We start from the raw sequence: 18,373 nt of genomic DNA on the forward strand, positions 1-18,373 counted from the left end.
GCCATCAGAGTACACTGCTGATTCCTCTTCAGCCAGCTGCTAACTAGCACTCCCAGGTACGGAGGTGCTGAACTGAAGGCCACAGTAGGTGCTGGCAGGTCATGGCTGGCAGCCCTGGGGGTTTAGGGGACCCTGAAGGTGTAGCAAAAGTTCATCCTAGCTCGAAAGCCCAGAGGGCAAAGCAGCCAAGGCTGACATCAGCCTGACGCCAGGGTGACGTCAGACGGCGGCGGCCGGAGCTCCCGGCGTGCCCCGCGCGGAGCCTGCCGCTGCACAGCCCGCCGGGAGGCGTAGTTCTGCTCCCGCCGGGAGCCCCGCGCCTGCGCAGTGCGGCGGCCCGGGCTGGGGGCGGTCAGCCGGCGGCGGGGCCGGCCGGTGCCCAGCCGGCACGCCTACCCGTGAGGCGGCGGCGGGCGGCGAGCTGGGGCGCCCGGCGGGGACGTTCTCATCGTCTCCGTTCCCTGTCTTCCTTCCCGCAGCCCCGATCGGCGCAGCTGTGGACGCCCGTTCCCCGCACCTGCCCGGCCGTCGGGGCCTCAGCCTCTGTCGCCCGCGGCCCGCATCCGCCGCGGCCCTGAGGGGAGCCCCTTCCCCTCAGCCGCCGGGTGCCATCACCGATCCGGGATGTTCTCCAGGAAGAGCCATGCCGATGTCAGGAAATCCACCCAGAAGGCGCTGGACCCCAAGCGGGATGTACTCACCCGCCTCAAGCACCTTCGGGCGCTGCTGGGTGAGTGAGGGGGGCCCGGCGGGGCGCTGAGGCGTTTCTCGCTGCGTCCTGAGGTGCCGGGGAGGGGTGAAGGCGGGGCAGGAGCCCTGCACCCTCTGGATCCTTTCAGGGCTTCTCTTCGCTGTCGCGTCTGGCCACAGTCCGCCGTGACTGTGGCCGGGGCGCGGGAAGCGCGGGAGGGAGCCGCTGCTCCCCTCCACAGGGAGAGCTGCCGGTCGTGCCCGCCGGTGCCAGGGCAGATCGCGGAGCCTTGACCGCTTCGCTGGTCATTTCTTTACCCTTCACTGGTCATTCCTTTACCCTTCACTGGTCATTCCTTTACCCTTCACTGTACCTCGAACCATAACATCGTACTGTTTGGGATGGCTGACTGAGAGCTGTCCCCAGCACGGTGTAAAACTGAGGTTTCTTTATCTGTTTTCAAGCTCCCTTTGCAGTCTTGGGGAGCTCTGTGAGCTGTCCTGGTTATAGCTGTTGAAAGGTAGCAGTACTTGTCCTGGCAAAGTTGCTGGAGCTGTTAGGGAAAGTCCGTGGTGCATTTTGCTGCTCCTGCCTTGGGAAACTTGTGTTGCCCAATGTCAGAATATTTGTGATGCAGCATTGTTATTTGGGTGCGAAATACTACGTAGATACATTCCCTGCAGTGCTCTTCAGGAGACACATTTGTAGAAACTATGATCTTGACAGCAAGACTAATGTGGGTTTATTTCTTAAACATTTAAAGAGGGGCACGTAATGGTATTTTGTGATGCCCTTTCTAAGTCTTTGGCAAGGTTGAACTGTCACCACAAAGCTGAAGCTGTAACTCTGGTCTTTTTGTCCAGAATGTTGAAGCCAGTTGATGGGAGTTGACCTTGCCCATGGCAGAGAGGTTGGATTAGATGATCTCTAAGGTCTCTTCCAGCCTGGGCCTTTCTATAATTCTATGAAAAAAAAAATTCTATGTGTGTTCCAGCTGTGAGCTATGGTTTGGGCAACCACCTCATGTTCTCTGTTAGTCAGCAAACTGCACCAGGGAGAGGCTCTGTTACGAGCTTTTCAGCACTGTCCCAGTTCAGGAGATCCAGTGACGGTGTTAGCATTTGTTTATCTGATTTTAGACTGTAGTTGTGCAAAACAAGGAGGAGAAAATGCTCCTTTTTTACATTTGTATTTCTTGTTACTCTAATAATTTTTTAGTCTGCTGGTTCAGTCAAGTTTGGAAGGTATGTGGGAGCCTCAAAGATGTGTTATGAGCTGTGAGAAGTAAATAAGTGGCTGGAGGAGAGGGCCTGAGGTTTGTGGCTCATGGAGAGAGCAGAAGATAGCTGCTGTATCTTCTGCTGAGGAGCACCTCTGTGGTCACTGAGTGTTTGTGGTTTCCCCTTGAATGCCCTGTGTTCTTGCTCTTGGTGGTGTGAAGGATGACTGCTTCCCAGGAAGCGGCTCTGGTATTGCAGAGCAGGGGTGCTCCACTTCGGTCCTCCACCTGGCTCATGCACCAGACTGCAAGGTTTGCACTAAGGAACTTCACTGTAGATCAGAGTGTGGCTCATTGGTGGTGCTTGAGATTCATGTTGAGATTAAAAGCATTTTCCTGTGGAGTTTCCCTGATGGGAGAAAATACACAAAGGAAGCTTTCAATCTACTGTAGGAAAGTGAGGAGCATTTGTGATGAGGACGCTGAGTACCAACCTGAGAGAGAAGAGTCCTGATTAGCCTCCCTTGGGATGGTCCCTTTAGAAAGCTGTACTCTGAGAGCATGGAAATGGATGAGTAGAAGAGTCTGTGAGAGTTCAGCTTGTTTGGGGCATCTTGCTGATTTTTTGGGGGGTGTGTTTCTTACAGTGTAAGTAGACATCATTCTGGTTTAAAGACATGATATCTCTGTGATCTCCTGCATTTGAGTAGCCTATCTGAAAAAGACTTTTGTGGGTAACTGATGAGTGGTCAAAGTTCTGGACCAATCCATAAGTTGTCTTGTGTTGTGCTCTACAAGTGGCCAGGTCTTGCTTGTCTTTTGAGCAACTGTGCATGTAAGTTTGACATGATCAATTCATAGATATTGACCTTCATGGTTTGGACTCACAAGTGGAGCAGTTCTGCCTGGTGGTGGGAGATAAGAGGTTTACATATCAGTCTCTCAACACCTGCAGTCTTCAGGTATTTTGTGAACAACATTTAACCTTTGCTGTAGACTTAGCTGTGAGGGAAGGGTATGGTGACTGCTTTGGGTGTAAATTCCTTCCGTTCCATAAATATATGTAAAAGATCTCAAGAGTTAGCAACCTGGTGGTCAGTTTCTTGTTCATTTCACTCTGGGGATCAGTTTGGACTGGAGGGGTACAAAGTATTTTGTTTGCTTGTTTTTGTTTGTGTTGGTTTTGTTTTCAGTCATACCAGGACAGGAGAAGGTCCCTGCATTATGATATGCCTTTTATTGCTGATGTGCTGTGTAAACAATATTAAAATAAAGTGTCATTAGGGGGGAAAAAAATAACTGGGAATTCTTTGTTTCCAAGATGAGGTTTAGAGTGTCTTATGAGACCATCCTTAGAAAGGTTGAGACAAGCAGTGTGAACTCACCCCTGTTACATTTCTCCCTTTTCTACCAGCTTCACTAAATTGAACTTACTTGAAGAGAGAAGAAACACAACAGCTATCTGTTAGTGTTCCCTATTCAGAATCTCAGGGGGAGCTGCCTGAAGCCAACACAGGACTAGTTCAAGATGTAGCTCTGGTTTATACCCTTCTTAGGGAGCACTTTGGTTTTACGTGCCCTTGTGCTACAGAGGAGGTTGTCAGGCTCCTCTGAGAGACCTGATGGGTTTCCAAATGGAAAAATAAGCCTGTGAGTGTGACAAAATTAATTTATATCCCAAAGCAGATGGCACTGACCGTAGTGTTGGCCGGTGGCTTTCTGTGCAGGTACTTATTACTCAGTTGGCAAAGGGGAGAAGAAATACACCCGTCACGTCTCAGGAAATACCTTTCCTTCCAAGTGTCTGGTACATTTGGAGACAGTGACCTGATTTTTTGATTACATTTATTATTGAACATAGGTTTTAAGTGAAAATTGTTATCAGTGCCAGAGGTTGGGTAGCATATTAGTGGCTTATTGGCTGAAGTGCTGCGATATGATAGCTGACTGTCTACAGGGGGATGTGTTTTATTGCAGGGACTGTGTCAAAGTAGGCTTTTGTTGTGATTCTGAGATGTCTGCTTTTGAGAACATCAATGCACATAGGTTACATAATATGGAAACAGTTTCTTGAAGGTTGTATCTTCATAGATACCTCTGCCAGTGTGTGTTTTATGGTGTCCAGCACAGAAAATAAAGCAACTCGTGGTAAGAACCTCTCTTGTGTTCAAGAATAACAAAAATCTTTCGGTAGAAGGCTCAGAAATAGTTGCTTGTGGTGATTTATTCTCTTTTTGTTGTTGTGTGGTTTTTGTTTGTTTCCTTTTTGGTTTTGTTTTCCCCCCACATCAAGTGTGGCACTCTTCATGCTGGCTGATATAGGGAGTGTCTCTCACAATGTTCCTCCCACCCTAGTCATTGCAGGCTATACTGGTACATGTTGTCAGACTCACTGCTCCTGTTCTTGTTTTCTCCATGTTGCACTTAGAAACAAGAGAAAGATGGATAATAAAGGAGAGCAGTGGGGCTTTTAGTTATGGCACTGCCTCAGTTTGCATAATTCTGTACACATTTTCCTTGAGAGGCATTACAAAGTTGAATGCTTCCAAACTCGCTGAATTTACCACCTTAGATTTAACCTGAAATTTGAGATGTTAACATTATTCTAGAAATGGTTTGAATTGCAGGGGTTTTTTTTTAAGTAACAGTTTATTTCCCTGTTGACATTCCTTTGGAAAAAAATGAAGGCCAATTATCTTACAGGTTTTTATTTAGTATTTAAAGGCCTAATCTGAAAAAAAGTGGGTGTGTGTTTTTGTTTGTTTGTGGGTTCTTTTAAGGTAAGTAAAAATTGTATGTAGTTTATGGGGCGAGGCTAGTAATAAAAGTTTATCATTAACCAGGGCATGACTGCAAAGTTGTCTCTTCATCTCCTCTAATTTTTTAAGTACTTGAGATAAAGAAAACCCCCCAGGACTGAAAGAACTTTGTATAAGTTACAAAAAGCTAAGGGACTTTGGAAGTTCACAAAATTAAAGGGAGGATTTCTAGCAGAAAAATAAAAGGAGAGGACACAATTGTTGTCCTCTCTAGGTGTAATTTTTTTAATATGAGGAAGAGTAGTTAGAACTTGGCATAAACTCCACTTCTTACTAAATGGTACCCAAGTAATTTGTTTCCTAAATGTTAAACGTGAGTAGTAAGGACTTGCAGTTATCTAAGGAGCCAACTGTTTCTTATTTATACAAAGGAAACGTCATGTGTACCCTCTTGAATGTCCTGCCATTTCCTATGCATTGCTGTAAAAGCTGTACACTGTCAGTGCTGCTTTCCATGGCTCCTCACCATCAACACCTGGGTGCTGAAGGAACAGAGGAATAGTGTTTTCTTCATGCGTGTGAACACCAAGGAACTGGGCAGTGAAGTGCCCAGGGAAAGCTGCAACTCTGACTGAATCACGGAATTGTTGGGTGTGTGGTGTGTTCCATACATTCAGGACTGTGGTAAATGGTATCAGGATGGCAACTTGTGTGCAGAATTGCAGGGAAATCTTGCTTTCCAAGTGAATATTTCCCCCCAGGGCAGTAAATGGGAGTATTGGTGTTGGCTTCTTATAAGGTTAGGAAATGTTTTCCTATATATCTTGCGAAGGGATAGAAAGAACAAATCAGTTCAGTAGGAAAAGGATGTAACTCCAAGAAAGCATGCTGACATCAGAATTACAGATGAGTCACCACTGAAATGCCACATTTATAGAAAAGGAGAATTTACTTTTTTTGATTAGGCAGTTCCTTTCTCCTCCTTTCACAATTTAAGGGGAAAGTTTCCTTTTTTTGTTTAGATTTTAATGACCTCATTCCTTCATATGAAATCCTTGTAAATGAAAGCCTTGTTTTCTCCTAGAGATGTGTTTAATGGATCTCAGGCATGGAGTGGAATAATTGCACTTAGCTTGCAAATTCAGGACCCGTAGTTTGTAGGAAATAAATATCATGTCAGAGAGTTTCCGTGCACTAATTGTTTCCGTAAGGGCAAGCAACCAAACAAAGCCCCAGTGCTGACAAGGTATTAATTTTCCTTTAAAAACTGCTGCTGTTGTCCAAGGCTAAAGTAATTCTTTCTTCTGTAGCTGTGTGATATTATTGGGCCTTCTCCTAGCAGTCAGCTTTGTTGTCTTGAGTAATGAATGGGTTTCTTGAGAGTTGAAATTCAAGTTAAAGCTCAGGGGAGGGGTGCACGCTGGGGTTGCCATTCCTTTTCCAAAGGAATTGGAAACCCACTGCTTTTGAATCCATCTGCTTGTTAGATAAGTGTAAGGATTGGATTTTTCCATTTGCATACAGCAATCACTGCTGCTGTTTCTCTTTTCCAACAATTCCTGCTCCTTTTGATGATACAGAAGCCATTTGTAGAATGGGTTGGGTTGGAAGGAATCTTAGAGATCATCCAGTTCCAACCCCCGTGTCATGGGTAAGGACACCTCCTACTAGACCAGGTTGCACAAGGCCTTAACCATCCTAGCCTTGAACACCTCCAGGGAGGAGGCATCCATGACCTCGCTGGGCAACCATTCATATAGCTAAGACATATCCCATCTCTTTTTTTTTTCTTGGGTATGTGTAAATCTGGAAAACAAATGAACTCAAGCCACACTGCAAACTTCCATAAAGGAAATGAAAATGGAAATGTCTGTTTTACCTGCAAGGGTGGAAGCATCACTTAGTGTAGGCTATGTGATGAAGTTACATTTTTTATAATGCCATTTATTTCATTCTTTAATACTAACTTTGCATGAAGACCACAATTTCCAGCATTCTGATGTTGTGCAATAACTCTGTTCCTCTTTTCAGATATTGTGGATGGAAGTGAGCTGAAGCAATTTTTTGAGAGCAATTATTCTCAAATTTATTTTATATTCTATGAAAACTTCATAACACTGGAAAATAGCTTGAAACAAAAAGGTAAGTTTGAGAGTGTTGCCAGCAGTTGTTGAGTCAGTTTTCCTTAAGTTTTCTCAGAAGCATTCTGTTAGAGTTTATCTAATGATTATATAGGCCACAATTATCTGTATTTGCATTAATAGTTTAGTGCAGTACAGTATTAAAATGATTAATATTGTGGTACCAGAAGAGATGAGCATGGAAAATTGCCCTCTCAAGTGTCATAAGTAACTGAAAAGAGTTCTGAATGCATCTTTATGGCTAAGTGTCACTTCAACACAGAAATCAGGTCTTGTGCATTCCTCTATGTATCCCCTCCTCCTGGTTTTGAAGTATTGGAAGCCTTCACCCTACCATTAAGCAGATGTCTGTGTAACTCAAGCATTGTCAGAGACCCAGAGGACAGATCTCAGTGTTGAAGATGTGTTGTAGGAATGGCCTTTTGCTTGGAAATGAGCATAATGAAAAAGCTTTGCAGGTCTAGGACTTTTCATGTCCCTCCTTCATAATCAAGAGAGAGACACTGAAGTATGAGAACATCCTGCTCTCTTGGTATAAAATAAAGATGAAGAAAAAGAAACTGAATGCAACATCTTTGACGTCAGCTGAATATCAGCAGCAGAATTTTGATGTCTGTCTCACACCTTGTTATTTATTCTTTTCTGTCTTGCAGGGAATAAATCACAAAGGGAGGAGCTGGACTCCATTCTCTTTCTTTTTGAAGTAAGTTTTCCATGCCATGAAGCTAACTTTTATTTGCAATGTCATTGTCATTATATGGTTGCTTACACCTGTAGAATGAGGGATGAAACCAGGTATCAACCAGAATGACAGGAGGCATCCCTGACTGTACAAGGTGAAAGGCAGAACAGACCTGGGCTGTGTGCATTAAGTTTCCAGATACAACAATGAAAATGTTGTCACCCAATGGGAGTGTTGGTTGAATAAATATCCAGAGTTAAGAGATTTTTCTCAAATTGGCTTGGAAACCATACAGTCATGTATCTGTCTTAAGGAACTGAGGATCAGCTCTTTGAAAATGTCCTGCCTTTTTTCAGCAGAATTTCGGAGCAAGCGAGCAATAGTTGCAAAGCCTCTGTTAGGTTAAAGCTGTCCAAATTGTCATTTTTCTCTCTTTTTAGAATGAAATAATAAAGCTCTTCTATATTTTAATGGAGGATTTGTTCAGAACAGCAGCACTTTTTCCTTATGCTTTGTCCCTGTGAAGTTCACTGTTACATTATTTGAAATGTGTCACACAGCAGGAGTTTGGGCTGCTTTCAGATGGAGGCATCTGTTGTGATTGCAGTACTTGGTCTAGCAGCACAAGGAAAATAAAGGGATAAGAGTTGTCAGCTACTGCATATCAGTTTGATCTGAGTGTGTGAAATGTTAATTTGTTGAACTTGTTTTAAATTCAGTGGAGCATCTCTTACTTGCAGAAGCACATCTTTCCCAGCACTGGTGGTCATAGCATTTGCAGTGTCTGAGGAGGAGGAAATATTAGCCCGTTAACTTTGGCATCATCAAATTGGGGTGTCTTTATTTTAAAGAAGAATAGACTGTAGTAGGTAGTTTTCCAAGAGAGCTCTTTAATTAGAGTTACTACAGAAATATATTTTGGAGAAAATGTCACTGGCTCAGATGAAAGCCTAACGTGAAGTTTCTATAGTGCTCACTACAAGTCTTAGCATAAGCTCTACCTGTCTCTGAAGTCAGAGATCGGTGGTGCCTTTAGTTGCTTGTTTGTTTGTTTGGGTTTTTTTTAAACTATTCATTAGGTAAATAATTTCCCTTATTTCTTTCTTAAGGGTAAATACATGCACCTTCTGTTGATTTATCTTTGTTACTCCAACCAGTAACCCTTTATCTCAGTATTGCATCATAGCAATGTTATCTTTGTTTATATTGTGGGTTATTTTTGGTAGTGGTAGTAAAAAAACCCTCGAGCTTTCAATGGCACTCTAGAAATTGAAGTACAAACAGAAGCTAAATCTTCTCAACTATCTTTCCTTCTAAAAATGAAAAAAAAAAACCACAAACCAAACCAACAAAATAACACAAAACCCCACCCAAACAACAACCCCAAACCATCAGAAATATCTGGCTTATTTTTTTTTGCATCAATGTATAGCTCATAGTTAGAATAACATCAATACTGCCAGTGAGAATGGTGCTTTATAGCCTGACATGCCTGTAATAAAAAATGGCCATGAAAATGATGACAGGAAATCCTGGAGTTTTGTGGTCATATATGCAGACTTTTATAAGGTAGCAAGTTGATTTCCTCTTCTCTCTCCTTTTACCTCTTAAACTACAAGATTGCATTTTCAGACTTAAATCTGAGAAGGAAATTGTGGTTTTTTGCTAATTAAGATGTTAGCAAAAGAGTGTGCTCTAGGAGCTTGCATGAGGCAGTGTGAAAGACATATAAGGACTGTATTCTTCCTCCCCCTCCTTCATCCTTACTCACATTGAAGAAGGTATCACCATGTTTACCAACCCTCCCCTCAGTCGAGAAGGTATCACCACATTTACCAAGCAAGGCTGTGCAGTTGAATGGAGGCTCATTAGTACACTTGCTCTGTGGTCTTGAATAAGTAATTACATTTCTGTGGCTATGTCATTGAATGGAAAATAGCTAATGCTTCCTGCCTGATGGAAGTGAATAAGTATGCATTCCTCTGTCTGGAAAAAGGGTGGCTAATCACTGCCTGTTTCATACCACTTAAAAACATCAGGAAAGAAAAATACATAGGTCTAGGTGAACCAAATACTGCTCTGGGCCCTGACCATGGAGAATTACATTATGGCCTAGTCATTGATGGCTTTGAGGAAGAAGAAATCCTTCAAGGTATTCGTGTGGAATTTGGAGCAATCCCCTTTATGGTGTTTATCTACTGGGAGTAACTTTGAAATCCATTTAGAGCTGTAGCTGTTGATAACTTAGCTGTAGGAAAACAGCATTTTGCTCACAGACTGAGAACATATCAGTGTGAACACAGAGGGGGAAGAAAAAAGTAAATGCCACGTAATCAAATATTCATACTGTAAGCTATGGGCAACAAAATTAATTGGTTGTTAAGCCTGTTATATTGAATGTGATGTCAGCATGAGCCAGAGGTTGCCCAGAGTTTTCTTCTAATTAGCTGAGTAGGTAATTACTTAGGGCTAACAACTCCTGAATCTAGGTGCTGAGAGTTAGCAGTTTAAAAATCAATACAGATGTTTATGAAAGGAATTGACTTCTGCCTTTTCTGCTGGAGTTCGATGGGTATTTTGCTGCTGTTCTTGAGTGACACCTAGTGTGTGCATGAAGCAAAAGTAGCAAGTGCCTCTGCCACAAATCCTCTGAAACCTAGGTGACTGGGTTGTAATTTATTGAAGTTTTGATTTTACACCTCAGCTACATAGCTTGGCCACTCAACAAGAACATCAAACAACATGTCAGTCAAAAAAGAACTGTTAATCAGAAGGGAATAATAGGAAAGGTTAATACTTCATTTTGTGAAGTGCTTTTTTATAGTTAATATTAGAAAGTTGTTAGGTCTACTTTTATATTCTCCAGGGTGCTTTGGCCTGGTCTTTCCCAAACAGATATTCCTGAGCTGATACACCAGCTGTAATTATCTGTATTAGTTTTCCCCTCTTTCAGCTAAAGGGCCAAAAATGATGTGAAAAACAAATTTGCTTTTTCTCTGATAAGGCTTAGCTACCTTCAGATCTGTAGTGTATTATTCAGAACATGTTAATACTGTTGCTTATGTGACCATCCCCTTGGATTTGAGAGCATTGTTTGTTACAGCAGGCAGCTTAGCAGTGTGTGTCACAGACCTCACAAAAGGTGCACTACGTTTATAGAAGTTTGCTGGGTCCTGTACAAGTCTCATGCCATCATTTGATTGTGGAAGCTTAGAGTTCTTTTTGTTATGGAAGCATTTTTTCCCCCCATCTGTAATGGAACAAGAGCAGAGTCATGGTTTGATATAATACTTGGATTAATTTATTTCCATTCTCTGTAATTATGGTTTATTAGTTAAGAAGAGCCACTTCTCTTTTGCTGATGCAGCCATAAAATGCATTACACTGATTTAACATCTTCACTGTCTGAAATATTTCATTCTTAGAATTTTTCAGATCCTCTTTTTAATGTAGTAAAGCTTTCAAAAGTCACTTCTGTTGTTCCTCAAGGTTTTTCAGATCCTGTCAGAGTAGTTCAGCTCTCAGTGAGTTAGGTTCTTCCATCTCCCACACGGTATGTATGTGGAAAGCTTCACAGTATGGACTTTTCTGCTTGTTTATTCCTTAGTAGGATACCTTAATAGAACACCCTTGTGCTTCACAGGTCCTCATTTCTAATAGCATATTGTGGGTTTTGCAGAGCTTCTACAAAAAGGTTTATTGATGCTTGAATCCAGTTTCTTAAGTCCATGTTTATTATGGAACTTCTGGTTTCTTGAACTTGGTGAAAATGTCAGCAGTTTGAGTCCTTGGGTCTGGACACAGAGTAAGCACAGTTTTAAAGTTTTTAAAAGACTGTGCATAAATTTAACTCTGGAAAGGTGTAGGATGTATTGACTTTGCTGTGGTCATGCTTCTAGACCCTATTCTCTGTCCAACCTATCCTTCCTTGTATGCCTCCTGCCCTGCTGGAATGAGGAGAGGCTCGCTGTGCTTATGAACAGGGACAGGCAGAGTGATCTACTTTCACTCTCCTTACAGCTTCAGGGGTTCAAAGTTCTGGTGTCTCATTCCCAGGTCTGGTTTGGAGTATCCAGAGTAAGCATGCAGCAGGTGGATTCCAGTATTAAGTGGATGTAAACCAGAATATCAAAGTTCTATACCCTCTGCAGTGTTTGCACAATACATGCTCTATTTTGGCTTTTGTGAAACACTGTGAGTCTTTTTCAGAGCTGGTAATCAATAATTTGTTAGAACTTTGAATACATAGAATACATAGAATAAACCAGGTTGGAAGAGACCTTCAAGATCACCGCGTCCAACCCATCAACCAATCAAACACCACCCAAACAACTAATCCACGGCACCAAGCACCCCATCAAGTCTCCTCCTGAAAACCTCCAGTGATGGCGACTCCACCACCTCCCCAGGCAGCCCATTCCAATGGGCAATCACTCTTTCTGTATAGAACTTTTTCCTAACATCTAGCCTGAACTTCCCCTGGCGCAGCCTGAGACTGTGTCCTCTTGTTCTGGTACTGGCTGCCCCACCATACTTGCCCCACCATACTTGGATCTCTTTATTTTGTAGCAGTAGCTACTGCTTTTAATACAGTATTGTTCTTAGAAGCACATCTAAACCTAAACTACAAATGGCCACACAGTCAGAAGATTAAGATGTGGTGTAAATCCATCAAAGCATGGGTGGCTCTGCTGTCAGAATGTGAATGCACTGATGGCAAAGCAGCTGTGTAGCCTGAATTTATTACTGCAGATGTGCACCAGTTACTCTTTCTGCAAATGCTACTGGTGGTTCAGTTTGGGTTTGTAACTGGCTGTAATCTGCAAGGAATACTTTTGAAAAGTAGATGACAAACCCTCAGCAGTAAATACACAGCACCTGTCAGAGGAACACCTGCTGTGGTGGGTGAGCTCGGGGAGATAGGTTTCTCTCTTATTGTGCCTAGTGATGCACACAAATACCATTACAAATGTGTAATGTTGGTTCATTGCTGTGCTGGGATTGCTTTAGCTGTTTTAAACACCAAACTCTTCCATTACTGAACACCATCAGTACTGGTGGATGAGAAGCGGGACATGAGCCAGCAATGGGCACTTGCAGCCCAGAATTCCAATCAAATCCAGGCCTGCATCAAAAGAAGCTTGGCCAGGAGATTGAGAGAGGTGATTCTGTCACTCTGCTCTGGTGGGACCTCACTTTGAGTACTATGTCCAGCTATGGGACCCCCAACACAAGAGGGACATGAACCTGCTGGAGTAGGTCCAGCAGAGGGCCACAAAGCCCAGAGGGCTGAGCACCTCTTTTATGAAGACAGGCTGAAAGAATTGGGGCTTTTCAGCCTGGAGAAAAGAAGGCTCTGGGGGGACGTAGAGCAACATTTCAGTATCTGAAGGGGGCTTAGATGAAGGCTGGGGAAGGACTGTTTAGAGGGGCTTGGAGTGACAGCGCACGGGGCAGTGGTTTGAAACGAGCAGGGCAGATTTAGGTGGGTCATGAGGAAGAAGTTCTTTACAGTGAGAGTGGTGAAATATTGGAACAGGTTGCTTGATGATGCAGTTGAGGCCCTGTCCCTGGAAATCCTCAGGGTGAGACTTGGTGTGGCCCTGGGTGGCCTGATTTAGTTGGAAATGTCCCAGCTGACAGCAGGGGGTTTGGACTAGATGACCTTTGAGGATCCTTTCCAAATCAATGCAATCTTTATATAGACTACTGTGTGAATTAGCAGTATTGGTTAAACAGCTTAAAACACATTTCCAATTTCATAAGCTCTTGCAGGAGTGAAAATTGGAGCAATTTTTGGTTCCTAATGCTTAGAAGATTTGAGCACTGTGTTGCTGCTTTTATGGATGTGTGAAAGGATGTTCTTTTTATCTTTAGCATTTCCCTAGGGTGGCTGGCTCTCCTCAGGGTGTTGTCCCTTAATTACTTGCTACATTTTAAATAAAACTGAGGAGAGTTTAATTGTACATTGACAAGCTGTGTGTTGAAGTACCATGTCTACATGGAAGGATTCTTTCTGTTCCTGACTTGTTTACTGAAATCTTCAGGATGATGAACAGCAAATCAGGGCAGGTAAATAATGAATGAATAACAAAGAGTACTCCAGTGTGCTTATCACCAGCAGCCTGCTGTTATTTTGGCCACTTTAGGTCTGACCTAGTAAAACCCTTGAACAAATTTAAAGGTGTATGAAGGGCCTACAAGAAAGCTGGGGAGGGACTTTTTACAGGGGCTTCTTGTGGTAGGACGAGGGGGAACGGATTGAAGCTGGCAGAGGGCAGATTTAGACTGGATATTAGGAAGAAGTGCTTTACAGGGAGGGTGGTGAGACACTGGAACGTATTGCCCAGGGAGGTGGTGGATGTCCTCTTCTGGAGGTGTTCTAGGCCAGGTTGGACAAAGCCTTGAGCAAGCTGGTCTAGTGGAAGCTGTCCTTGCCCGTGGCAGGGAGGTTGGAACTAGATGATCTTTAAAGTCCCTTCCAACCCAAATCATTCTATGAATCTGTGATTGGCTAACATGAAAAGTATTTGTCAAATACTTCAGAAGGAATAATCAAGTGAAGGCATTGTTGAATTCTTCTTGCCAGAGGTCCTGGTTTCTCATTTCGTGGGCTTATCCCCTTTATTTAACTTGCGTTTTACTGTTTGTATTTTCCTTATGTCTGTCTGGCTCAGTGGCTTAATATCCCCATCTGCAGGTTATCTTACACTTGAAATCAAATTACTGTTAAGAGTCACAGCTTTAAGTTCAAGTTGTAGGTTCTTTTACAGCTTGTCAGATGGTGCCACTTCCACTGTTTAATCTTGAGCGTGTCACAGACTTAGTTGTTTGTTTCTCAAGCTCAGCCCAGTGAAAAGAGCTTATTTGTTCACAAGAAAAACATTTTTTTCTAGCCCTTCTTTCCTACACATGGAAAATTACTTTTTGGGCCATCTGCAGTTTGTTCTGCCATAGTTCTGATTGGTTCATTTATTATTGCTCTTAAAATAACATCAATGTTGCTTTCGCAGCATTCTGCTGTAAATCCCAACTATATGTTGCCTATGCTCAATGCAGAGATCTAACTGTTTAATGCTATGCCTAGGGCAAGAGTAACTGTCTTGTGTGCTTTGGGCAGATGTTTTCCCTCAACAAATAACTGTGAATAATTTATTGATGCAATAAATGGAGTATCCCTTCATTTAGATTCAACTGCTGCAGGCGTACTAACTTCATTGGGCTCTTGCTTTCGCCCAAATCAGGGAATAACAGCTGGAAATTGCTGAAATTACTGCAGATTTTAGTAGTTGAGCACTTTGAAACTCTTGTGGCAATACCACCAAACAGTAGAATCATAGAATGCTTGGGGTTGAAAGGGACCTCTAGAAATCATCTGGTCCAACCTCCCTGCCAAAGCAGGATCACTGAGGGCAAGCCACACAAGAACGCATCCAGGTGGGTTTTGAATGTCTCCAGAGAAGGAGACTCCACAACCTCTCCTGGCAGCCTGCTGCAGGGCTCTGTCACCCTCACTGTAAAGAAAGGTTTCCTCATATTGAGGTGGAGCTTCCAGTGTGCTAGCTTGTAGCTGTCGTTCCTTGTCCTACTACTGGACACCACAGAAAAGAGATTGTCACCTTCATCTTGACACCCACTCCTCAGATATTTATATAGACATTAATAAGATCCCCTCTGAAGATTAAACAGAGAGATGTTCAAGTCCCTTCATCATCCTTGTAGGCTCTGTTGGACTCCTTTTCACATACAAGTTGTATGGAAAAAGCCATGTTTTGTTTGTTTCTTCTCAGACTCCATTCTCCTGGAATGAGCGTTCTTCTAAGCTTGCCATTGACGTTGTTGCCAGGACCACATGTAATCAACCAGAACATATTTCATTTTGTTGTTGTTTCATGAGAGTCTCGAAGCTCCTTGCAGCTGTGGAAGGTAGAACAACACCACTTATCATTTTAGTGTGGTGTCAGTGAAGCTGGAAAACTTTCAGCTGTTGGGATCTTCGTTGTGAAGTTTGATAACAGCCTTGGCTCCTCTGTGTTCTCTCACAGGGTAGCGCAGTGCACAGTGATGGGCACAAAGCTGCCGGTCGTGATATGATTCAACAGAGTTGGCAGGAGCAGGAGACTTTTGAAATGAAATTGCAGTGTTGGTTAAGTCAGAGTGGATCTGTTGAAACACAAGGCTTGGTATCTTTTTATTTTACTTTTCTCAGAGAGAGAGAGAGAGAGAGGTATCTTTCAAAAAGCAGCATCCCCTGTAAAGTGAGATTTAAACTGAACATTATTCCTAGTCATGCAGGAAGTCTGGAAGAAAAAGAACTATGGATAATCAGTTAAAAGAACTGACAGATACCCTGATGTGTTGATCAGTAGTAATACCTAATTTCTATTTCAAGTGTGCTATAATGGATTACCATATAGATGCAGCAAAGCACTAAGCATTAAACAGATCTCTGTGTTTTCTCAAACAGCAATATTATTTTGCACTGTGGGGGTTCTTAAAATATTTCTTATTAGCGTACTGTGAGACTGGAAACAAGATGTCAATAGCCAGTTAGGATTCACAGCGGTGTTGCTGGCGGGCTAGGCTGGAGTGGAAGGGACTGGCATTTGTTTTGTAGGAGCAGCAGGATGTATCTTTGGAACACCAGGCGTTGGGAGGGTGGAGAAAATGTTCTTGGGAGTGCTGAGTCAAAAGCGCAGCACCTGGGGCTTAGAATAGAATAGAATAGACCAGGTTGGAAGAGACCTTCAAGATCATTGTGTCCAAGCTATCAACCAATCCAACACCACCTAATCAACTAACCCATGGCACCAAGCACCCCATCAAGTCTCCTCCTGAATACCTCCGATGATGGTGACTCCACCACCTCCCCGGGCAGCCCATTCCAATGGGCAATCACTCTCTCTGTATAGAACTTCTTCCTAACATCCAGCCTAAACCTCCCCTGGTGCAGCCTGAGACTGTGTCCTCTTGTTCTGGTGCTGGCTGCCTGGGAGAAGAGACCAACCTCCGCCTGTCTACAACCTCCCTTCAGGTGGTTGTAGAGTGCAATAAGGTCACCCCTGAGTCTCCTCTTCTCCCGGCTAAGCAACCCCAGCTCCCTCAGCCTCTCCTCACAGGGCTTGTGTTCCAAAGCCCTCACCAACTTCATTGCCCTTCTCTGGACACGCTCCAGCAAGTCAACATTCATGACTTGCGCCACACTGCAACACCACCTTAGTCTTGGGACTCTAAGGTACACAGGCAAAAATATCACTGATTCCAAGGCACTCTTTGAATTGTAGCATGGCTCTGAGCAACCTGATCTAGTGTGAGGTGTAATAGTATAGATGTTGTATAGATGTTTGATTTGCCTCGTGCAATGCTTTCTGGACCAGATGTAAGCAGGCAAAGACCTTTATTACGTTGTACAGTAAAGTTATCTAGTCTATCAGAAGGCACATGTGTCATCTCAATTGGTCATTTTCTACTGGTATATGTGTAATTAAGGCATACAATAGGTCAAAATTACAAAACAATATTTTAACACATCCAACCAAATTCTGCCCAGGTTCTCTTCTTCAGTTACAAGGTGTTTACTCTCAGAGTCAAAGACAAAACATAGCCCTCTCTAATTTGAGCAAAGGCAAATCTTCCCTATAGTCTTCTAAAGCTATCCAAAAACAATCCTTCTCCTACAGGGAGGGGTCTCTGCCCATGGCAGGGGGGTTGGAACTAGTTGATCCTTGAGGTCCCTTCCAACCCTAACAATTCTATGATTCAGAAGGTTTCATTGAAAAGGCTAGACTTTTAACCATGATAACTTGTTTTTGCATTGCAGGAACAAATGTGGACTCTCAATTTAGATTATTTATATCCTTCTAATCTGGAGGAAAGCTTTCATGTCTTCAGTAGGTAGCTGTGATGCTGGCAATTTTAATTTGCTTTTTATCAGATCACTTCTGTTTACTGTTTGGTAGGGCTGTGCAGGTGATTAATCATATCTGTGCATCTTTTCAAAGTGCATGTATCATGTATCTTTTTTGTTCCTGCTTTTGAGATGCTGAGAAGGAGGATGGCATGAAAAATTACTTAAGTGTCTAAGCTTTTGCTCGGTGAAGAAGATTTTGGGATATGGAAGCTTTCCTTGGACAGGAACTTCTGCCCAATTGCTCTTTATTTCAGTCCTTGAATTGTTTTGGTTCACTCACCTGACAAAGGATTATGTTCTTTTCTTCCCCAGCTCCCCCAGCTTCATGCAATTTCAAGTTTCAGCTTGCTTTTTCTGGTGGTGGTTGTACCCTACAACATTGATTTTCCAGGTTTTCACTGAGCATAACCTAAAATTCACTTACACTCAGTTGTGAGGGTGGTTATTAACTTTGTTTTCAAAATGTGTCTCTATTATGCAGCTTTGTCACCATATCAGCTTATGCAGTTTACTGCTTATCAAGTGAATTTTGTGTCCAAATTGAGGTGAAATTGCGTGGCATGTAAGATACTGCCCTTACCTCGTGCCACCATGCCCCTGGCCTTGCCCAAATAGCAGTCAATGTGCTTCACCTCTTGCAGAGGGAGCTCCCTTCCATGTACTGGGGATTTTGATCCGAATCACTCAGGATGTGTAAACTGTGAATGTTCTCTAAGAACACTGCTGAAGCTCTTGGGAAATCCATCTTGTTTCTTTTGGCAACTAGGGAACATTTCCATCAGCAGATTACTGTCACAGGCATTCATTCATAGTACAGGAGGATGCTATGCCTGCTGTTTAAGGCTTTTAGAGAAGTAGTTTTATAGATTCATAGAATGGTTTGAGTTAGAAGGGACCTTAAGGATCATCTGGTTCCAGCCTCCCTGCCTTGGGCAGGGACACCTTGCACTAGACCAGCATTCTCACGGCCT

General features: G+C 43.1%; 1 protein-coding gene across 1 annotated transcript in view; it reads left to right on the forward strand.

The window, feature by feature from the left end:
- Positions 1-353: 353 nt before the first annotated feature.
- RALGAPA2 (Ral GTPase activating protein catalytic subunit alpha 2) overlaps positions 354-18,373 on the forward strand; it is a 138,398-nt gene continuing 120,378 nt past the window's right edge. Inside the window, exons 1-3 of the mRNA XM_054179713.1 lie at positions 354-730; positions 6,701-6,811; positions 7,464-7,513. Of these exons, the coding sequence (XP_054035688.1) occupies positions 625-730; positions 6,701-6,811; positions 7,464-7,513 (267 nt within the window). The 5' untranslated portion in view covers positions 354-624. The remainder of the gene's footprint in view (positions 731-6,700; positions 6,812-7,463; positions 7,514-18,373) is intronic.

This window comes from Dryobates pubescens, chromosome 3 (assembly GCF_014839835.1).
Source record: "Dryobates pubescens isolate bDryPub1 chromosome 3, bDryPub1.pri, whole genome shotgun sequence".
Lineage (NCBI taxonomy): Eukaryota > Metazoa > Chordata > Aves > Piciformes > Picidae > Dryobates > Dryobates pubescens.